This window comes from Eumetopias jubatus, unplaced genomic scaffold (genome assembly GCF_037043125.1).
Source record: "Eumetopias jubatus isolate StellerSeaLion01/CBP00866 unplaced genomic scaffold, mEumJub1_p1.0 scaffold_5, whole genome shotgun sequence".
NCBI lineage: Eukaryota > Metazoa > Chordata > Mammalia > Carnivora > Otariidae > Eumetopias > Eumetopias jubatus.
In genome coordinates, this window is record NW_028274811.1 from 69494709 (window position 1) to 69519262 (window position 24554).

The following is a 24554-nucleotide window of genomic DNA, read 5'->3' on the forward strand; positions in this document are numbered from 1 at the left end:
TGCCTAAAAAATCTTCTTCACCTCCCTAAATATCTCTATTTATCCAAGCCACCTATTCTTAGAAAATTAGATTAGAATTTGATCCTTTTCTCAAACGGTAAAACTTGTCTAACGGAAACATAGAAAACCAAGTTTAATGAAATTATTAATCTGCTATATTTGTGCAGTCTTTTGACTAAGGAAGTGAACATGTGGCTATTTGAAAATTAAAGTTGTCCTTGGCCTTAGTTGATAAGTGTGCAGATTTTATGTCATGTAAAATAGAGTAGATTAAAATTGCAATATCATCGTTGCCAGAGATACCATGCTATGCAGCATAGGCAGGCTACAGGCCTTCCAAAGATTTTTGCTGTACAACTGTGTGTTAATGGACTGTAAAACCACACGTGGACTTTTTTGTTCCTACAGGTCTTTGCCTGGCTGTTCTTTCCCATATCTTCTGTGCCAGGTACTCCATGTTTGCAGCTAAACTTCTGACTCACATGATGGCAGCCAGCTTAGGTACACAGGTAGGATCCTGAACTCGGGAATTTCTACCTTTCATGAGATGTTCATATTTCTTCTATGGTCCTTGAACTGAATGTATAAGTAGAGTTTAATTTCAACTTAGTTGAAGTAAGCTTGTTTAGTTTTGTAGCAAAGGATGGAGAAGGAGCATGGTAAGAAAAGAAAAAAGTCTTTTGTGAATATTTTTCTCCAGAAAAGTACTGTAATATCATCCCTTACAAGAAAATAGCTGCTTCTTATCACAAAGCATTATATTCTCAACTTATATATGCTAAATATATGACTAAAGTGTATATGTATTAAAATTAGCATAGTTTTTAATTTGTTTGAATAAAATATGCTCTGTTACAAATCCTTTTATATGGAGGGCATTAAGATGATATATATTTAAAATATCTGGATAATATGCAGTTGACCCTTGAACCACGGGAGTTGGGGCACTCACTCCCCATACAGTCAAAAATCTGCATATAACTTTTGACTCCCCCAAAACGTAACTACTAATAGTCTACTGTTGAGCCTTACAGATCATATAAACAGTTGGTTATCATATATTTTGTATGTTATATATATTAAATGCCACATTCTTATGCTAAAGCAAGCTAGAGAAAAGAAAATATCTTAAAAATCATAAGGAAAAGACATTTACAGTACTCTTCTGTACTTATCGAAAAAAATCCACATGTAAGTGGATCTGCACAGTTCAAACCCATGTTCAAGAGTCGCCTGTATTTTGTTTTGTTTAATATTTAAGAATACAGTTTGGTGGAACATTCTTTTCTGAAAAATTACTTGGGTGTCAATTGCATAAGATAATAACATGAGAAACATGTAGTCATTCATTAGCATGAAGTTTAAAGCACAGTTTAAAAACAGGACAGATCAAAAGATGAAATTGGATGCCTTTTCTGTCTATGAGGTACATGGACAGTATATGTGTGTGTGTGTGTGTGTGTGTGTGTGTGTGTGTATGATTGTGAACACAGACTATTTGCAAACCATTCTGTAAATGTAGATGATGACTTAATTTATTTTTCTTTGAAGGTCCAGGAGGTTTCATAGAGGAGGTGATGTCTGAGCTAGGACTTGAATGAGAATTTCATGCAGTGTTGATAAGGGGAAAGGTGGGCACAGATGTTTATATAAGGAAAGGGGAAATAGCATAATCACTTCTACTTAAAGGCTGTTAATTACAGATCCAGACAATAAGAATACATTATACAATATTATTATTGAGAGAACTTTGTATTTATTTTATAAAGTAAAATTTCCCCTTTTCTAGGTAGTTGGGACCCTTCTGGAGTACAAAAAGTACTATTTCTTGATTGGGTGCTGCTGGTTATATGCATATGTTCAATTTCTGTAAATTTATTGTGCTGTACACTTAGGATTTGCATACTGTCTTTCAGAATGCTGAAAGCATTTCATTGAACTCTGAACAGAAGTTTTTAAAATAATACTAGTGGAGGAGCTGAAATATAAAATGGGAAATTATCTGAGATAATTTCTGCTGACTTTTTTTTTGTCCCAGGAGTGAAAATGGCAACGTGTAAATTTCATAACTTTATTTTGGGGGGAGCAATTAAGTGCCGGATTCCAAGCAGAGGATTCCAGGTTGCGTTTTTTAAAGTACCTAGGAGCTATGGGAGGTAACAGCTGTTACCAAAAGGGGGCTTGCATTGAATTTGACGAAGCTATTTATATTGCCTTGGTAACCCATCTTAGCTGTCTGATCTTGTCTCTGCTTCTTGTATGTAAGATCTTAGAAAACCCGCCTTCCATAATTAGAGTTTACTTGGCTGCATTCACCACCCACTCTGGTGATTTTTTGGCAGCAGAATTTGTACAAGTCTTAATTATAGCACTGTAGAATTACAGACAACTCTTCAGTGTCCTAGCAGACAAATTTGCTCATGTCTAAGGATGTGAAAGAAGGACCCAGGATTTGTATGTTAGGACATTGCCTTCTGATTCACATTGTACTTACCATCAATTTTAGAGAAGAAGGTTAGTCAAATCCACGTTTTTCAGTTTATTTTTAGAATAGATGAAGCCATGTGGCATGAAGTATTCTATAATGTGTGGCTTGTGACATGAAATGACTAAAAAAATCATTTCCAGAGTTTATTTTGGTAGGAAGAATTGGTATATTGTTGATAGAGAAAGTACTGTTTCCTCAAAATGGTTTACCTATCTACTTTGATTTTTTAAAATACCCTCTAAATGAAAGAGAATAGTTGTTTCCCTGAAAATCTTTTAGCAAAGGCTTTTTAAAATTCTCAGACTCTCCAAAAAAAGAAATGAAGCTGACTACAGGAACTTGGGCCCGCCCTTTCTGAATTTTAAAATTGTGTTTATATCTCCAGTTACGGAATCTTGCCAGTGGGGGTATTCCAGTTCCAACCTCGGATCTCTCATTTAAAATCCTCCATCAACATTATGTTGACATCCTTAGAGTCTGAGCTTCCTCTTGAGGAGCCTTCAGAAATAGACTTTTGGCTTGTCCTTCTTTGGCTCCAAGAATGAAACTTCTCTAGCTGGCCTGGAGTGTTTGAGTTGCAAATGCAGGTCAGCCAAAAGCATTCAGTTTTAAATCTTTATTGCTTACCTTTACTAGGTTGAATGGCGTTTGTGGGAAAGGGAAGAATGGAAATGTGATAATCTCTGGCTTCCTTTCAGAGCACTGGGGGTCATCAATGAGCAAGGCAGTCAGGAGTCAAGAAAATGTGATTCTGGCTCTACTTCTCTACTAGAAACATATGTAAAAATGTATACTTATATATTCATAATTTATTATAAAATGTATTATATATAATCTATGAATGGGAGGAAGGTAAACAAGAATCTAAAGATTATTGCTGTTTTAAAAGTCAAAAGATTCTGCTTTAATCTGTAGTTTGTCATTCTAGCATCTCTGAGAATCATTGACTATAAATTACCAGGAGGTGGCAGTAGAAGATTTTTTTAAATGGTTTTTCAGTCTCAGGCAAAAATGGAGTTCAGTAGAAAAACTTGAGAAATGTTTTTATAGATAACACTTCTTGGACTGGGCTAGAGAGTATTCTTCTGCAACATAGTAAATGTACATTTGTAGCTTCTTATCATTTTTTTTATCCATTTTGTTCGGAATTATACTAAATAAACATGTAGGGTGCTATAAGAAAGCTTGTACATCACTAGCTTAGAATGTATCTTTCTGTGCTTTATCACTTGTATTTAATTTCAGGGGCATAATATTGTTTTCATCATTGTATTTTTGCTGTGAATAACTTTTAACAAGTGTGTTATTTATACTGAAATATGTGTTCATTGAAATGTCACAGGTAGAAGTTTTTGAGATAAGATCTGTCTTTTCAGTATTGTTTATTTTTAAAAGTATGCATTTTTCTTCAGTGCCAAGTTAATATTTCTAACTTACCTAGAAGAAAATTACTAAATGGCAAGAAATTGTGAGACCATTCACTTCAAGTATGAAGTGAAAAGCAGCAAACAAATTTTCATGGTATTGGGTGATATTTCTCAGAAAAACATCTAATTATATCTTTGGAATTTTTATCTTAGAATCGCATTGCCAACCCATGTGTGCCCTGATAAGGCTGGTAAACAACTAGGACAAAGGACAAGTTTGCAGTTCAGGGTTCTTAGTTCTGGGGGCTCTGTCAGGAAAAGCAATTCTCCAAATCTAAAAAAAGAACAGAAATTTTCTCATAGAGAACATGATGATAAGATAGAAGTGCATTTACTCTGGCTGGTAAACTTAACAGAGGGAAATATTTGGGGCTTTTTCCCTCTGTTTTTTGTTTGTTTATATGGCTTAAGCACATATTTTGAAACTGAAGAATAAATTTGTCTAGAAAAAAATATATGTAAAAATGATTAAATATACCAGCCAGTCTATACATTATCTGAATTCAGATGACACTAAATATCTGATAATTTTAAATACTTAAATTTAAGTTTTTGGTGACCATTGGAGGTGCAGGGGTTTTAACTACACAGGCCTTCTCCTCAATAAAGGGCAAGGGAATTGCCTTAAAATTCAGAGGATTGTTCTCTGGTCGTTAGCTGAGGTTGGGCTCTCAATTGTTTGTCCAATATTCTCATTCTGCAACATTTGGGGTGTCATTTTGCCGTGTCATTTTGTTTCCCAGGTAGAATGCTGCTCAGATATTCCTGCCAGCAGATTCTGCTTTAATCTACAGCCTGTGTCGTGTTAGCTTTGAATCTCTAGCATCTTTGAGACTCTGAGAATCATTGACTACATGTGAATGCAGCCAGAAGCCATGTGTAACCTTTCAAATACAGGCTCCTTCTGGCTACCGCAGGGCCTGGGTTCTCTCCCTGCAGCTTGGCACTATTTTGTTGAGACCACCAGCTCAGGAAAGCCACTGTGTGTGTAGAGTCTGAAAACATGTATCTAACAAGTGTATTTTTATCAGTTGAAGCAGAGTGTGACAGAAATTGTCAAGTGTCAGCTAATCAGAACATTGGTTGGAAGTTTTGGTTCATCACTTGGTAACCAGGGTATCCTATGTTATTTCTGCTTTCGTTACAAAAGGAAAGTGTTTAAGAATTTAAGTACAACGATCAAAATTGGATCTTGCGTTGACAGTTGGGTACTTGAGAAACACAAAGGGTCATCATTCAGTAGAACATTTATGATTATTTGTTAGTGCAAACATAAGTAGGTTAGAAAAGTGTTTCTTACACTTTGTGTCGGCATCTTAGTAAAATTCGGACACAACCAGTAAGTCTGGGGCGGGTTTCTGGACGGGGCTTGTGAGGAGGTTAGGTTAACCGTGTTATGACCTAAGGACATCTGGTTGTTGCTGTTGCTGCCAATCCTGCGGCTGCTGTTATTATTACTAAACCCACACTGTCAACCTATTTTCCTTACTATGAAAAATTATTTCAGAAATGCCATTAATCAAATTTTTACTTTCATTTAAAGTGTCACTGCCTTTGAAACTACTTACAAACACCTGTCTTTCTTTCTTGAAGGAAAGACTTCATCCTCCCTCCCGTCCCCCAACCCTGGTTTACTAAGAAAAGGAAAGGTACTTAGACAAGCAAACTAATAGACGACTCAGAGTACAGTCTAGGCTTTTATTTTGGTCTTTCTCATAGCATTTCATACTTGGCAGAGCTGCTCAATGTTGTTTTTGGACATAAAATAAACCACTAGAAAGTGTAGCCAGCCCCTCCCAATTCCTTCTTTCCTCTAAAGAGCTTGAAAGTGCCCCCACTTAAATGGTATTCAGTATGTAAGGCTTCTATTTTCATTTCTCATACAAAAAAATTCTGTATTTGATTGTGCCTTTTCTTCATGTAGGGATTAATTTGGTGAACATGAATGAAGAGCATTCTGCACACAGATACAAATATACACTTAAGTAGAATTGATTAATCTATTTGAGTCTTAATGGCCAAAATAATATTACATTCATGACTGGTGCCCATTAAGTTGTCCAGTAGTGAAATTAAAACAAAAATCTCAGCAAACCCTGCTTATCCCAGGTGAGGATCATCATTTATCCATAAACTCAACCACTTTGAACTCATCTTCCATATGCACAGTTTTGAGATTGTGCAATGGGAAATTCCAGGCAAGATATGCACACAGAAAGTATGTACATAACAGTCTAAAACAGTAACCTCACTGTAAGAACCAAGTATGTACGTGGATCTCTTCTCTTGTATACTCTATAGTACTCCATAAGCTGTGGACTTGGGGTGGGGGAGACTCGGCTGGAAGGTCTCCACGGAGCAAATGGAATTGACCCGGTTGTTGAAGGATGTATAAGATGTGAGGACTTAGAATGTGACACATTCTGGGAAGGGAAAACAGCAAAAATCAAGGCATGGGGGCTATGATGGACCTGGGGAATTCCATTTCTGTGAGGCCTGCCCCTGTGCATGAAGAAATAGATCTGCCGACCACAGATGAGGCAGTTTCATATTGCCAGAGAACCGTGGGGAGACACTGATGGAGTCAGTCCAAAAAGGTGCAGTATGAAAGGGGTGTTTTTAAGGATTATTCTAGCAATTAGGGATTAAATGAAAAATGGATTAAAGTAGATGAGAGGCTGGAATTTAGGGAGATGAGTTTGGAGAAGCTGGGTTAGGGCATCCTAACCCTTATCTGGTTAGGATGGGTTGTGAGCTTGGACAATGGTAGGGGTAATGAGAATCCAAAGGAAGAAATAAGAACAAATAAAAAAAACCCGCCTGTTTTGCTTTATGAAAGCTTTGGAATTTCACTTCTGTCTTTAAACCAATAAAAAGACCACATTGCACATTTTATTTAATAAATGCTAATATAATAAATGCTAATATAATACTTACTAAGTATTGTATAGGTACTGATATCACCCCTGTTTTACGGAGGAAGTAGTCAGGGCACAAAGAATGCAAGTTCCTTGCCCGAGGTCACACAGTTGTAAGCGACAGAAGCAGTTACTGAGCATAAGCAGTCAGGCTCCAGTCCTTCCTTGCCTTTAACCACTATGCATACTGCCGCATAAATCAGGAATTAATGAGATTTACTCTATCACCAAAGGAGGTCGATGATTCTCAGGTGCCTGTGAAACTGGTGGTTTCATTTGATTCAAATAGAAAACGCAGAAAGATTTAATAGTCTGCAGCCTTAGGGGTTTAAAGTTTCCATAGCATATGTAAGCTAGTGGTTTAGATGTTACCTACATAAACATGGAGATCTTGACACTGTGAAATAGGTTCTTTAAGACAGGCTGTGTAGTGAACCCGTGATTATAGAATGCACATAGCTAATGTCATTTGTGGTACTGAACTCAGTGATTTACATGTATTGCCTTATTGTGTTACAACAACCAGATGAGCCGGGACCTGCCATCTTTCCTATTTTACAGATGGAAAAATGGGACGAAGTTCCATTACCTGTCTTAACCTTCACTAGTAGAATGTGGCAGCTGGAAGAAAGATTCAAACTGAGGCAGTCTGGCTCTAAAACCTGTGTGTTTAAAACACTGTGCCATGTGGAATGAGAAGGATCATTAGGTGCAGATAATTAAAGCACAGTTAAGGTTTCTGAAGCCAAGGAGGGGAAAAGGGTTTCTAACGGAAGGACTGAGCATCAGTGGGAGATTAGTCCTCAAATTTGGCAAGGACAAGGTCACTGGAAACTTGGAGAGAGATGATGAAAATGAGACATAAAAGGTTAGGGAGGAAAGGGGTAAGGAAGACGTGGGAGAAGCTGATTCAGACTGCACCTGAGAGAAGTTTGGCAGTGAAGTTGGCCCGGGATCGGCCTGGGAAGGGGAGCAACTCAGGTGTCTCTGATCATAAAAAGCTTGCTGAAGGGAAGGTGGACCCTGGGGCTACCAGCTACCAGCAGCCAAAAGGGCAGGTTTCCCCATCTCCCCCCATCCCCTCCTCATTGGTATTTTCCTCTTTTGAAAGAGAGCTTTTTATAGAAAACTGATGAAAGGGTAATAAGATTTAGTGCATTTCTCTTTGGTTCCTGTTTTTATTTATACTTTTTGATTGCATGGAAATGTTTTATGCAGGCAAGTGACACTCTGCTAGCATGCCTAGCCTAATCTTGTTACATCTAGAAGATTAGAGCTATAGTTTGAGCTCCCCCTCCCCCATTTCTTGAATCCAAATTTCTTTGATGAGTTTATATGTGAATCTGCAGTCAGTTATGAAGTAAATTTGTAACTAGTGATTATCAAATAATTTTATAGTCTTTTCCGCAGCCAAAAATATTAATATTATGTTATTCACAAGTATGTGCTTTGAGAGGTTAAAATGATATTGGTATTCAGATAGACTGAAACTTGAATATTAATCCAAGTATTGAATTTCAGAAGAAATAATGTATTTTATTTTTGCTTTCTTCTTGAGTACACATTTCCTTTATATACCAAATTTTTCATTATTAAATATTTTAATAGAGAAATCCAGCTTTTTTTCAGCATGCTTTCAAAATTTAGCTCAACCATAAACTGTTCTCACTAAATTGAAAATAAGTGGACGCTGAAGTTACAAAAATAGTATCATGGTCACACTACTGGGAAATTCAAACTTTCCCAAGTGCTGAAGTAGCAAAGCAACAGAAAGAGTGAGTAATATTCTGAATGAGGCTACAGTGACATTATCATGTTTGCAACATGGCTTTTGTTACTAGGAAAATTTGTGAGGCAAATCCAGACTTTACCAGAAAATACCAGTTTGGAATCTTCTATTACAGCCTCAGAAGCATAAACTATCCTTGACTTTTAAAAGACTACTTTTGATGTTCCTAACTAAGGAAAATCAACCTCTGAGAAAAATTGTTTTTATGAATATTTAATGATAGCTCTAAAGAACTCTAAGTAACAAATATGGAGTGTAGGAGGAAGAGCCCCAGTTCTGGAATTAAAAGGACGAAGGGAGTAATATCCCTAAGCCATATCAGAAAAGTCTTTGGAAAAATAATGCCTGCCTTGCGGAGTTGTTAAAAGGATAATAGATGGTGTTCAAAAAACTTGAAACAAGACCTGGACAACAAGGGAGCAGAGGAGGAAAGTGAGGTCGAGTCCTGCTGCCACACAGCACTGAAGAGGCCCTTTGGGTTCTGCTGAGTCAAACACTTCCTGATGACTTCTGGAGCCCTGAGCCTGGTTTTGTGTTCTTGAGGTTTTCTTAAATCAACTGCAAGGGAGGTGACAGTTTTGTTCAGCCCCACCTTTTAAAACAGTCAGCTTTATCTTGCCTGTTGCCACCCTTCTCATTGTACTGTCCCAGAAAGGCTTTTCCATTGGTCTGCATTATCTGTAGACACTGTAATAATCTTGCTTTGTTTGTATATATATTTTTAAAGATTTACTTAATTATTTTAGAGAGAGAGAAAGAGCAAGTGCATGAGCAGTGGGGAGGGGCAGAGGAAGAGGGAGAGAGAATCTCAGGCAGACTCCTGCTGCCTTGGGGAGCAGCTGGAGTTGGACTTGGGGCTCCACACGGCACTTGATCCCATGACCTTGAGATCATGACCTGAGCTGAAATCAAGAGTCAAACGTTTAACTGACTGAGCCACCTAGGCACCCTTGCTTTGTTCGTATTTTTAAAATGAGAGATTTCCCCCCTCAATCTTGAGTATTTTCTAAGTGCTTGTGTCTTTATTGCTTATGTAGAGTTGTTGAAACCTTAAGAACTGGAGATATATGTCTTTCTTATATATATATGTATGCTTTTATATATATATATTTAAATAGGCATATAAATGTCATTTTAAAAATATGCCTTTATATATGAAAAACAAAATACATATATATATTTACATATACAGTGTGTGTCATGTAAGCTTTGTGTGTGTGTATACTTTTAGAAATTGAAATAGGCTTATATTTCAAAAACACAGAAATACTCTGTGATGAAACACTCGGTGTACTGCTAAGTACTACCTGCTATAAACACTGATATGCATAAATTCCATGTAATCCTTACAACACTGAGAGGTAGTCAGTATTATTTTTATTATCTCTGCACTACACATGAGAAAAAGGAGACCCCAAAAGATTACGTTATTTGTCCCCTTCCTCCACCCCACATCAGCTAGGTCTGTCAGCTCCAAAGCCCTGCTCTCCCTCCCCACCCCACTGCGAAGGACACCAGAGAACTCCTCCAGGGTGCCTTTTCCTCCCCTTCCATGGAACAGAACAGCATGGTCTCTTGGAGACGCTTTTTAAAACAGCTTCGTTGAGATACAGTTCATAGACTGTACAGTTCACCCATTTAAAGTGTATAATTCATTGACTTTTAGTATGCATGCAGAGTTATGCATCCATCACCACCAATTTTATTTATTTTTTCTAGCTTTATTGAGGTATAGCTAACATTTACTACTATACAAATTATGTTAGTGGGTCTCTCTTAAGTCTCGTTTTTAGTTCTCTGACATCTTGCTTCCTTTTGTAAATCTTTTCAATGATGGGCCCTTACAAAATTGGTTCTTAAATTTACAAATATAGCTGTGAGTCCTAGGAAGTCAAGTCTTGGAGCTTTAGCAGCTTGCTCTACCGACAGAGTGTCTTACATTGGGTTGCCAGTCTGCCTAGCTAAGCTTTAAGGTCCTGAGCAAAAAGACTCTTCTTTTTTTTAATATCATATGCTATACCCCATGATAAACAAGAGGGCCAAAATGACAACAGTTATGAAAGTAAAGCCCCTTTTCCTATAGCCTTGTTAGTTGTGTGGAGTCTAGAACCACCTTTCTAGCAAAGCTCCATTTGGATCTAATCTCCCAAGTACGCAAGGGACGGGAGGAACCTGGTTTCAGGCACTATGTTTTGGTTGTAAGGGTGAATGTTATTGCCAAACTGAAACATTTACATGTTACATATCAACAGCCAAGTGCATTTCATGGCCAAATTTCATCTGCAGAAGATGGCATGTGTAAGTGGTCTTATGGAACTAGGTGTGGAAACGGAGAAATTCCATAGCAACCCCAGACCTCACCTCTAAGCCCCACTCCAATTCGTTTTATGCCCTCGCCCCTTTAGGAATACAGAAATCAAAGTTAAATGAAAGTGTGATACTCTGAGTTCATATTCTCAAATTTTTATATTTAAAAATTTTTTTCAGTATGGATTTCCCTTTTAAAAAAATATGCATAGAGTTAACTGTATTTGGGAATTAAAGGTATTTTATCTCGATGCTTCCAGAGTTTATCCCAATTGTTATCATGTTCCTGTAAACCATCTGTCTTCTACAGTAGCCTTGAAACTATCCCCCACGGTTTTATCTGGCCCTGGTCTTTATAATCTGTTCTCTTCTCGGGGCCAGAGTAGTCCTTTCAAAGACTTAATCCACCCAAGTTATTCTCCCACCTAAAATCCCTCAGTCACTTCCTATAAAAAGAGGAAATTTGTCTTTTGTCTAGAAGACCCTTGAGGATCATTCCTGCCTACTCTGATCTCACCTCCTACAGTCTCTACCTGTTCACCCAACACCAGCCACAGTGGACACATTTCAGTTTCTTAAACATACCACTTCCTTCTTGTCCTGGGTTCTGGGTTCCAGTTAACCCCCAAGCCTGGAAAGTTCTGCACCAGTGTTTACTTATTCATAAATTTATTCATCTGTCAATCCTTCACACTCAGCTCTTACTTTTATCACCTTAGAACAGCCTCCCGGAGTAGCCCCCTGCCCCCACAATATCACATCACTGTTTATTTTATATCATAAATCAGTATCTGGGCTCTCTTGTTTATTTATTATCTTCTGTCCCCTTCTTCACTTCCTACTTCTCACCTCCTAGAATAGAAATTCCATTCAGTCAGGAATTGCCTATCTTGTTCATTGCTATGTTTCCAGCACCCACAAAAAGCTTTTTGGCACATACTAGATTTTCAGTAAGAACTAGTTTATAATGAGAAAAATAATCAGGTGCAAGGAAATTGTAGGCTGCTTCTTTAAAAAAAAATTCTTCAGCAATTTAAAACTAAGTTATCACCATTTTCTCATGAAAATAAGCTCAATTCCTTAAAGAAAAATCAGGATTAAAAAGATTATTCATATCACTAAAGAACTGTAATGTTGCAGGGTCTACAACTTACAAAGTGCATTATAACTCTTGGTTTATAATTTAAGTGCACTCAATTCAGAATTAGTTTTTCCAGAAAAATAGTTATAATGAGAAGTTAAGATCCCAAGCCAGCCACCCAAGCCTATTCAACTCTTAATCCGGCTATTATGGATCCTAATTGTACTTAGTAATTTTTCTTCATGTTAAAACACATTCTGATGTCTGATTGGGAACTTCAAGAAAACCCTTACTACTCCGACAGCCTGTCCTTTCTTCAGAAGCCCGAAGAAGCAGACCACAGAGGCCCAGCCTCGGAAGGGGAATTGGAGGCAGGTGATGGCGAGTTAGAAGTGAGAGGCAGACTTCTGGAAACTTGCTTCCTTGGTTCAGGGAGATGTTTCTGCAAGTGCCTTGGATGGCAGATGTGAAGGTTTCTGAATCTTGTGGACAATAGTACGGGGACAGGGATTTAACTCTTAAAGCAGCTTTTTTAAACTTATTGAGAAACAGAGTTAAAGATGAGAGAACAACCATTGGAGTATACAGAAGAATTTTCTTAAATAAGATCTCTCTGTATTCCATAAGAATAACGTTTTGTGTTCGATTGAGTGAGCACTGGGTGTTATACACAACTAACGAATCGTTGAGCGCTACAACAAAAACTCATGATGTACTATACGCTGGCTAACTGAACATAATAAAAAAAAAAGATTGAGTGTAGATACTCAGGATAGATAATAACTAACTGTAATAGCTAATTTTAATAAATAATTAACTCGTAAATGTCTATAGTGCCAAAGTAGATAATGTGGGCCATTAAAATAAGGACTTAAGTAACAAAGTTATCATGTTGATAGTATGTTGGAATTAGGGCTGAGATGAAATATCCCAACATACTGTAATATGTCTAGACATAATGAACAATCCTGCCGTGTTTAGGTCATGTTTATAATTATGATGAAACTACTGTGCGTTTCTGAGTTTATTCTCTTGGATACCACACTCTCAAAGCCTTTTAACCTATGAGTAGCTGAGATCATTTGTTATAATGCTTGGTGTTTTGCAAACAAATGAGCTGATGCGACATAATAATCATAAAACCTTGTTCTCTACCCCAAAAAATATTTTTTAAAAGTTGAAGTCTTTGCACTAAGGAATGTGGTTTTATACCTTGGAAACCTTCAGATAAAAAGTGAGTTAGTTAATTTTCTTTGCTTTCTTGAATCTGTAGAGAAGTGTTCAATAAATATTTGTTTTAGTAGGGCAATGTAAGCATGTTAAATTATATAAACAGAGGCTTGTGGGTATTGCTTACATTGTTTCTTCACTCCACAGAGGTACAAAGGCCAGAGGAATCTAAGAGATTAACCTCAGGAAGTCAGGATAGCTGGATTGCCACTGTTTTAACTCAGGTTATGGTCATCATTACTGTTTATTTATTACATGCTTGTGAGACCACATAAAAATGACCTATATTATACAAACAGTCCACACGTGAACAACGTTTCACTCTTAAGTTTGGGACTATTCTTTTGAAAGTGTTTGTTAGGGTTGATTATTGAAGACTCTTGTGTGAATATAGAAAAGTCAGATGAGGGCAAGCAAGTCTGTCTATCTCCTGTTTGAGTCTTAATCAGAGAGGCAGAAAAATCTATTTATTCTCTAGATAACAAAAAGAAGAGAATCTTTTCTGAAATTTTTGTAGAAGCCCAATTTAAATTTATCTCTTTGTATGTAACAGCTATTCATTGTTCCCATTCCACAAATATTTAGTTTTATATGTAATATGTCAGGTTTTTTGCTAGGAACCACAGACATACAGATAAATAAGATGTATCCTCAAGCAATTTATAGTCTACTAGGAACGGAATAAACATGTAAATAAATGAATGCAATAAACTGTTAGCGGCCTATAATGGCAGCCTGTATAGCATACAGTGGGAACAAAAAAAAAAAGAAGAAAAAAGGGAGTTATTAATTCTATCCAGGGTGAGGGGTGGGGTCAGAAAAATCTTTCATAGAGATGAGAATGCTTAAACTGTCTTGAAAGATAAGAAATCTTTACCAGGTAGAATCTGCATATAATTAAAATACAGACATTAGGGCGCCTGAGTGGCTCAGTTGGTTAAGCGACTGCCTTCAGCTCAGGTCATGATCCTGGAGTCCCGGGATCGAGTCCCGCATCGGGCTCCCTGCTCAGCAGGGAGTCTGCTTCTCCCTCTGACCTTACCCCCTCTCATGTACTCTCTCTCTCTCCCTCATTCTCTCTCTCTCAAATAAATAAATAAAATCTTTAAAAAAAAAATAAAATAAAATAAAATACAGACATTAGTAAAGGCAGAGGAATGGGCTGTGTCTGGTGGGATTAGTGATGCAAAAGGGATTGCTCTATATTGGAATATATTCTGTTTATTTTGCAAGGTTTCAGGGATGGTTCAACTGGTTAAGGGCTGCTGGGGAGGAAGGGAGAATTACTTCCCTGGCAGATTTGGAAGAGATGGGGAGTAGTCTCCAGACCTGAGCTGAACTGATATTTGAGGAAATGAGAATTTCTTTTTTATTCTTTTTTAAGATTTTATTTATTTATTTGACAGAGAGAGAGAGATAGTGAGAGAGAGAGAGCACAAAAAGGGGGAGTGGCAGTCAGAGGGAGAGGGAGAAGCAGGCTCCACACTGAGCAAGGAACCTGGTGTGGGCCTCGATACCAGGACCCTGGGATCATGACCTGAGCCAAAGGCAGATGCTTAACTCAGCCACCCAGGTGGAAATCAGAATTTCTTATAGGTTTTTCAAGGATAAGAATTTGGGTACCACAGATACATTTTCATGTCTCATGAGCAGTTTTCTTAGAAATGTGTTAAATAGTCTAATCTGAAAAGGCCACCGTATCCAGTTCTATACTACTGCTCAAAAAAAAAAAAAAAAAAAAAAAAAAAAAAAATCAGAAGTCTCTGTTCTGTAAGGTGTCGGGTTCTGTAGGGTTTTTGTCTTTTAATAATGCACAAGGTAATACCTCTTTAAAAGTGAAGCATTCATCACGCATAAGATAAAAAGCTGTTTCATATTTTAAAGAACAATTCCTCCAAACAACTCCAGTGAGCTCTTTGTTATTAGTTCAAGCGAAGAAACAGGAAAAAGCTAATCGAGTATAAAGTGTGGTTTTCAATGTTACTTCAAATGCAGTCTACTGCGGTCATGTTAAAGGCCCATACAAGTATAATTTAATATAGTTTTATGTATTACAGTATTTAAACTTGCATAAAAATATTAATACAACACTATATTTTGCATGGCTTTTACATAAGCCCCAAGGACAAATTTCCGAAAAACACGAGTTGTGGTAACTCCAATGTTTAACTGTAGGAAATATATCCTGTGCATATTTTCCATAATATTACCTTTTGTGAATCTACTATTGAATTCATGTTTTTAAGGTAAAGATAGAATTCGGAACATAGAGAAATACAGTGAAAATGCCACAGGAAAATATTTGTGTCACTGTTGAAAGTTCAGCATGTGTACCTCTTTTCTAAGTTATTAATAGGCCTGAGAACAACAATATAAGCAATTTCTCCTAAATAGAAGCAAGTCTGGGAGAATAGACTTCCGTCAGAAGTGGCTGATGTTAGGGAGAGGGGAAGCTGAATTCAAACAGTTGTGTGAGAAACTAGAAAAGAGGAAGCAATTCAGCTTTGCAATCGGTCACTGATACTTGGTTTACTCTCTTTCGAGTTTACAAGTGGCTGCCAAGTTACGTATCACGCAGGCTGCCTAATCCTTGGAGGCCTCTCTTCCAGCTGATGTCTGCGTCAGTGGTGGCCATGAGAGAGGAAACAACTTGAGGAAAAGATTGTTTACCACTTGAGTTTAACATGGAATTAGACGGCTGAAGTAAGTGGTTTAGAACACCACTGGAATGCTGTTTTGTATACATTTAAAAGACACAGTGATTCTGAGAGTTACTGAACATCTAGTCCTAAATGTTAATTAGGATCTCATTCTGAAGGGCACCTTCTTACCCCTTCCTTGGAGGTAATTATGAAAAGCCAAAGACATACTTTTAATAAATACCTCTTATGTTTACAGTCGTGTATAAATTCTGTGTGAGATGAGACAAATAATCTGACTAACAAACCCCAAAGTCGTCACAGTCGTATTCTCCAGAAGATTATAATTAAGGAGAGCTGGGTATATTTACAGGTATGTGAAACAAGAGAAAACAAGAGTTTGAAATTGGCTACAAATATGTGGTAGACTTGTCACCCATTTTTTGTTGCACATTTACACTTTTTCCCACTTACAGATTATAATTTACTTGAGGGTAAGGACTCTAACCACACTTGTTTGTTAGATCTCCTTCTGTGGACAAACTGGAACAAATGGGAAAGAAACCATTGACCAGCTGCGTGTGAGTAATTCTTTCCCCAGGATAAGCCCACTTTAGCTTTTAAGTGGAGAATGGCTTGGGGAAGGTGTTGTAGAACGAAGGTCACAGACTCAGACATGTTTGAAACAAGGTTTTTATTCCTGTTCTCCCAGAGGGCAAGCAGATTTGCAGAAGGAAGGGAAGTATCCACCAGCAGCAAAAACAGGGTGAGGACTCCAACCTCACTTCTAGCAGTAGAACCTAAGATTCCCACCCCCACTGTCTTTCCAAAAATTGTTTTGAGATCCACAGAAAAGATAGACCCTTATATTCAGAAGTAAACCCACTTAACATGCATTTGAAGAGCAGTCTGTGTGCACATTTTGAAAACAAAAAAAGTATCAGTAAATAAAATCGGCTATAAATTTGAAAGGAGATTTGAAAAGAAAAGAAAAAGCAATTTTCATTTAGAAAAATAAGTAAGGCATGGCATGAGAGTAATACAGTTAAGATATTTTGTTAAAGTTTAAAAAAAATTTTTTTACTTTTAAAGTGTGTGACATATAGTTATTTTGATTATGGAAGCACTGATTCCCCTCATCAAAGGAAGAATGGCTTTTCTCCCACTCCTAAACAAGATTTAACCTTGTTTCTTGAAATTTAATTTTTTTTAATTGTACTTCTTTGATTTGATTTTTTCCCTTCATTTTCCCAAATGGAAGTAGCATATATTTAATTTTAAGTTTTAATTCAATTAAACTAAATTATTTTAAGAAGGCATTTTCAGGTGGGTTTTCTTTTTCATTTTATTTATATAATTCTTAGAGAGTAATAGTATTGTTAATAATACTCTCTTTGAGGGGCACCTGGGTGGCTCAGTCAGTTGAGCATCCGACTCTTGATTTAGCTCAGGTTATGATCTCAGGGTCATGAGATTGAGCCCCACATCAGGCTCTGCGCTGGGTGTGGAGTCTACTTAAGAGTCTCTCTCTGCCCCTCCCCCATTTCCTCTCCCTAAAAAATAAATAAATAAATAATAATCTCTTTGAGCTTCTGGTGTGATCCAGAGACTTTAAATATGCTCCTTCATTTTATTTTCACAATAGTGCTTCAGTGGCCATTGTCTTCATTTTATAGCTCTGTAATCTGACACTCACAGAATATAATTAAATCTGCCCAAAAAAACCATAACTGTGAAGAGGACTAAGGTTTGAACCCATGTATGTGTCTGAATCTTTTACCACGAAACTACCCACAAATGTCTGTAAATGTGCATATGTGTATGTATATCACATGTACATACTTTGTTATGCACCCATCCTTAGTTGATAATTGATGGAATATTTTATATTTCTTGGATTCTACTTAGTACATTGCCAAGAAACTGCTGGATTTCACCTGTGCAATTTTTGAAAAGAAATTAAATGATTCACTCCAGGAAGGGTTCACATTTGCTCATTATTTCTGGCTTAATCAAATTAATGGGAAAGAACAAAAAGTAGCTAAGACCAGAGCCCCTGTAACCAGTGTTGCTGGAAGTTATGCCCCTGTTACTTTGACGTGTGTGTGTGTGTGTGTGTGTGTGTGTGTGTGTCCAACGGTCTAATTATTGGGCTGTTAACAATATAATTTAAGTACTCATTAAATGTGCTACCATTTAATAGACTTGTCTGATCACAAACCTTCATTAAAAGTCTTAGAAAGGTGTTTTTTTTTAATCTTGTATTTTTCCATAAAATTCATCTCATTGGATAACTGAAGAGAGGTGGACTTTGGCCAGTGGTTCACAGTAAAGAAAGAAGATTGGGTGTGTGAGTGATGCTCAGAATTTGTAATATTTCTTTGCTGTTTTTATAGTATTGCTGCAAATTGTGGAAAACAAATCTGGAAAATTATAGAGATTGGAAAAAAGAGGCATGAAGAATAAAATATGGGGCAAACATATTTAACTTTTGAATATAAGCTAACTTTTACTAAGGATTAAGCCATTGGAAGAAGTTCTAAGATTCATATATGGGAGAAAATTACAGATTTTCTCAAAGGTTTTAGAGCAGTGACCTTTTCCATTAATATGTTTGCCTCCACATAGAAAGCTATTTCTAGATTTTAAATTTTAATTTAATCTTTTTTTAATTTTAATTTGGTATTTTGATTAAGTATAATTATTTTAAAACAAAGATTTTTCTCATTTCTGAAACCAGTTTTACAAAGCTCTGCAATGCTTCTTTGTGTGTCTTTCTCACTCATTTTAGAGGGGCCGATAGGAAATAACAGTACTGAATACTCTGTTGAGAATCACATATGTACCTTTTTTAAATCTCCATTTTACAGATATGGAGACAAATGAACTTACCCCTGGTCTCTTGCCTAGTAACTGATGAAGTTGTAAATAAAACTTCTTAGAACTTATATTACAGTTTTTTTTTTTTTTACTACACATATTTTTCGTAACAAACTTTTAAAAACTCCTCTCTGTGATATTTTCCATTTAAAATTTTCAAGAAAGCTTTGTTCTGCCTGAGAAAGCTCCACCTGTGCCCAGACAGGCCTTTGGATGCACTCACTGCTTACCTGCTTAGACATGATAAATTGCTCTCTGTGTTGGCATTTTACATATAGAAAATGAACACCTTTAAAAAAAATCTTATTGAAATGTAATTAATATACAGTGTTATATTAGCTTCAGGTTTACGATATAAGATTTCAACAGTTCTATACATTACTCAGTGCTAAGTGTGCTCTCAATCCCTTTTACCTATTTCACCCATCCCCCACCTACCTCCCCTCTGGCAGCCACCAATTTTGTTCTCTGTATTTAAGAGTCTTTTTTTTTTTGTTTGTCTCTTTTTTTCTTTGTTTGTTTGTTTTGTTTCTGAAATTCCACTTGAGTGAAATCATATGGTATTTGTCTTTCTCTGTCTGACTTGCTTCACTGAGCATTGTATCCTCTAGGTCTATTCATGTTGTTGCAAATGGCAAGATCTCATTCTTTTTTATGGCTGAGTAATATTCGTGTGTGTGTGTGTGTGTGTGTGTGTGTGTGTGTGTGTGTGTGTGTACGTATACCACATCTTCTTGATCCATTCATCTATCTATGAACACTTGGGTTGCTTCCATATCTTGCCTATTGTAAGTAATGCTGCAATAAACATAGGGGTGCATATATCTTTTCGATATAGTGTTTTTGTTTTCTTTGGGTAAATATCCAGTAGGGGAATGACTGGATCATATGGTGATCAGTAGCATATAGTGATCATATCTTTCATGGAAGATGAGCAACAATATCTAAAAGTACACAGATGTTTTTAATCAATGAATAAGTACAGAATTAAGTATTTATAAATGATTTTTAACATGAATCAAATTGTGTTTTCAAAACTTTAAAAATTATATCAATAAATGTCCTCAAAAGCATGTTAAATTAAAAATCCTCACTTTAAAAAATGTCTGTGACCATATTATATATTATGCTATTAATAACTCAAGATCTTTAAATGAAGGTAGACGTTTCTGACAGTAATATTTTCATCAAAGTGGCAGTTCAGTAGGGAAAAACAATTCTGTCTCTACCTTGAAAGTTCAGGCTTTGAACATAATCTTAGTAGGTCTATGCCTAAAATTGCTAGCATCAGTTATCTCTGAATTGATTTTGTTTGTCCAAAGATATGATTGTGAAGAATTGTGATTCTTTCTAAAATATTTTCAGATAAACCCTAAACAGATCTGTAGTGATAGAGATACTATACTAAAAATTACATGTTCATCTTTGGTAAGCAGAGGGAAGGCCATATCTTGCTTCTGTCTTCTAGAATAGCTACATGGTATTTCAGGCCTTGAAGAGGATGCCGTACTAACTAGAGAGGCAGCAATTATATATTCATTCCTAAACACTTACCTGTTTTTTTTCTCTTTTTCTATTATTTCAATAGATATAAAATCTGATGTTGAAGTGCTGATCTTCAGATCCCTACTTAGTACTTGGAACGTTTTTATTTTAAATCATGAACTGGTCACTCTTGTGATACATGGTTTCCGGTCTCAGCTTCCATATTTAACTGGAAGCAATATTGGTACAATGCCAGCTTGCTCCCCCAGCTGGAAATTTATTTGCATATGTGCAGAATATACCTCTTTCTAACTGCCACTTCTCTAGTTTTTTTACTTCTTTGGCATTTCACCTTCTCACACCCCCTTTTCCTAACTCACCCCCTTAAGGCCATCATTCTTACCCTGCCCTTGGTGACTGTCAAATGTGCCCACATGTTCTTCATCCTTTTATTAACAGAACTGTGACACGAAGAGGTAAGTTTTAGTAACTAGCACTGCACACTCTTGAGGGGAAAGAGTGATAGGTTCTGTTGGTGTTGATTTGCAGGAGGGGGAGTCATAATGAACCGAATGGGTGTGGTGTGGTACATGAGACCCCTTCTCTTCCTTGTGTGGCTCCTATTTAATTCGTCATCCTTAGCATCACTTATTCCTCGTTGCTTTTCTCCTTCTCTCTTGTTTTTGTCCCTCGTCAACTGAGAGATCACACTCATAAAATAAAAGCACTTCTCATGTACTTTAACCTTATTGACATTAAGCAAGTGTTCTTTTTTTTTCTTACAAGTTTTACAGCCATAAGTAGGATTTCTCAGTCTTAGCACAATTGACATTTTGGGGCAGAAAATTTGTTGTGAGAGACTGTTCTGTAGGATGTTTAGCACCATCCCTGGCCCCTACTCACTAAAGGCCAGTAGCACCCATTTCCCTAGTTGTTACATCAAAAAATGTCTTCAGGTGTAATCATATGCTTCCTGGGGGCCAGAATCACCCCCATTTGAGGGTCACTAACCCTAGACAACTAGTCTAATTCCTTTCATCATTTCTTTCTACACGTTCTATGAAACGTTGTTCTTAAATTACAGAACAATGATCTCATTTGACTTCAGCATGTTGGTTTCGACACTACTGGGCATTTCATTGCCTCTGATTCTTTTTGTTTCATATCATGGTCTCTTTGAGAGCTGCTAATACAGGTTCATAGCGTTGTTTGTTTTTGTGTGAGATAGGGAAAAGATAATGTCAGTGACACATATACTGGGTGCCTCTGATAGTTGATTGCCTTATCAGTCTAGCTACTGTTTGAAGAGTATCTTGATGATTACTCTGCCTTCTGATGTGCTACCTGACAATTTTTTTCAAACCAAGCTACCAGTTTCAACTTTTTGTGGAAAGTAGACCCCACATTATCATTGTTTTGTTCCCATAGCCCCAAAACATGGAGCAAGCCTTTTGACTGTCCTGGTGTTAGCACTGAAAGCTCTGCATTCTGGTAAACCCTTCAGTCGTGAGAAATCCAGGATAGTTCAAATCCTATTTGATATTCCTTTTATTTCCCTTGCAACCAGAGCATCTTAGCCCTACTTTAATTTCTGTTGTACAGTGGAATGGGGAATTTAGTGCAGGAACACTGAGGTCCTGGGAATGAGGTGGGCCCATAGATGTGGTATGTGTAGTCTCACAGTGTTTTCCAAAAACTGAGTTTGAATGTTTTCCATGGACCTCCTGGCCCCATGTTATTTTATATCTGGTTCCTCTACACATTTGTGTTGATTGCCTTGTACCTGATGGTCTTTGATTTGCAACCCTTCATTTAAGGACTGCTTCCCACTTTATTATTTGGTAAAGAAAATCTTTGGTTTTCTGTAGATTTTTTCATAAGACGAATTCATAGATATATTTGTTGTTCAAGGTCTCTTTCAAGGGGCACCTGGGTGATTCAGTCAGCTGAGCATCGAACTCTTGATTTCCACTCAGGTCATGATCTCGGGCTCAGCTCAGTGTGGAGTCTGCTGGAGATTCTCTCTCCCTCTCTCTCTGCCCCCCCCCCCCGACTTGCGTGCTACTAAATAAATAAATAAATAAATAAATAAAATCTTAAAAAAAAAAGGATTTCTTTCAGCTATCCCATAACAAGAAATCAGCTTTATGAAGTAATTTACAATCTCTTGGCATTGCTTTCAAAATGGTTGCTTGCTCCCAGGTGATTAACTCAAAGACTTCTTTAACTGTGGAGACTTTACAGGTGAAATAGCAATCTGTGTGATGTTGATTAAGGATTATTAAAATTATCTTCTCCAGGGGCGCCTGGGTGGCTCAGTCATTAAGCGTCTGCCTTTGGCTCAGGTCATGATACCAGGGTCCTGGGATCGAGCCCCACATCGGGCTCCCTGCTCGGCAGGAAGCCTGTTTCTCCCTCTCCCACTCCCCCTGCTTGTGTTCCTGCTCTCGCTATCTCTTTCTCTGTCAAATAAATAAATAAAATCTTTAAAAAAAATTATCTTCTCCATACTTAGTACATCTCCTCCATAATGATATAGGAATATTCCAATACTAGCTCAATTCCTTCAAATTAAAGTTCGTATCCACAAATCTCCTGTTAAAATGCAAATTTGTGGGTGAGAGCAAACTCATCAGCATATAAAAATTGTACGATCAACTCACTATTACACAAGCCTACATGAAATGCGACGAGCTTTGAGAAGTGATCAAAGGAAGGGTTATGAAGTTGGTTTGTCTGACACAGGTAAGGACTTGGTTGTGACAGTTCCAAACAGAAGCAGTATGGAGATGCGGAGTGCTAGGAAGGGATTGGCTAACAGAATATAAATTGAGAAAAAGAAATGAATCTGCCCCATAATTTGTCTGGGCCTACTTGTCTTAACCTGTTGTTTTAAGAAGTTAATAAATACTAGGGACTTTAGGCTAGTAGCATGCTACAGAAAAGAAAAGAAGAAAAGATAGTGTAGTGTTACTTATTCCCTACCCTTGGTAATATTGAATTGGGTTGTCCAAGGGCTCATTATTAACTCCAGCATGGCCAATACCAATCCCATGATGCCCTCTCCTGATTTTAGGATAGCAGTTAGTCATACTTAGAAGGCATCCGCAATCCAGTTGCTGATATTGTCTGTGTTTTCTTCTTACAGTGACAAAGCACAAATTTACTGAGCACTTGAGCCAACCTATTGTTCTGGAGGCCTGTTTTTGGCACTGTTTTAGGGAACTCTGACCAGAGTCTTGCTAGTAGTACCTAATAGACAGATACCTTTCAGTTTCCCTTTGAAGATGGTATAGATTGCATGGACCACTCTCTCCTAGGTGGTCTATGGCTTTAGGTCCTCAAACTCTTCTTCTGGCCAGATACCAATTGCTGGAGTGTCTTAGTTCACTGCTGGGCTCACTTACTTTCTGTTTCTATGACAGTATTTAACAGAATGGTAGCAGGATGAGACCCACTTACAGAGTTTAATACAAATGCAGAATCAAAGTCCCCACCCCTAAGCTACTGAATCAGAATTGCCTCAGGAAATTTTTCTGCATGCTGAAATTGTGGATGTACTACCCCCCACTCCCCAGCAGTGATCTCATCATCAGCTATAGCTTTAAGTACCATTTGTTTGTTTCATTACTTGCAAATTTATATCTCCACTACAAACCACTCTTTGAAGCTCTGGTCTTATATACTTTGTTGCCCCTCATTTCCCCTCTTGGATGTTTCATAGGTATCTCCAATTTAACATGTCCAAACAAAATGTTTAATATTCCCTCAGAACCTGTTCCTCCCACATTTTTCCATATCTCAATAATTGGGACCATCTTTCCCAGAGTTTCTTCAGCATTATTCATTCCTTCCTGCACATTACCCACAGTATCCAACCTATCAGCAAGTTCTGTTGATCCTACCTCCAGATTATGCCATGGCTTCATAATACTTTTTTTCCAAACCCATCCACTACCTTTTTTCTAGCCCACCATGTGCCTTATGTGACTACTGAAATTGGCTTCTAATTGGTCTCCCTGTTTCACCTTTAGTTTGCTTCCAACTTACTCTCTATATTGAGAAATCGGTGTCATCTTTTAAAAATGTCATGTATGTCCTCTGTTGAAACCCTTTAATGGCTTTCCACTCCTCTTTAAATTCAGTTCACACATGTTAGTGTGGCTTCTATAACAGTGTGTGGCCTGTGTGGTGGGCCTCATCAGTCTGCCCCCGCTCCCAGCACTCGGCCCTTCATTCACTATGCTCCAGCCACAATGACTTTGCCTTGGTTCCCTGAGGGTCCCCTGTCTTGAAACATTTGTGGGTAC

The 24554-nt window shown here is 37.3% G+C and overlaps 1 protein-coding gene across 1 annotated transcript in view; it reads left to right on the top strand.

The window, feature by feature from the left end:
• The window catches only part of ADGRV1 (adhesion G protein-coupled receptor V1), a 502011-nt gene that overhangs the window by 216781 nt on the left and 260676 nt on the right, over window positions 1-24554 (top strand). The window contains exon 83 of the mRNA XM_028091942.2: window positions 409-509. Coding sequence (XP_027947743.2) covers window positions 409-509 — 101 coding nt within the window. The remainder of the gene's footprint in view (window positions 1-408; window positions 510-24554) is intronic.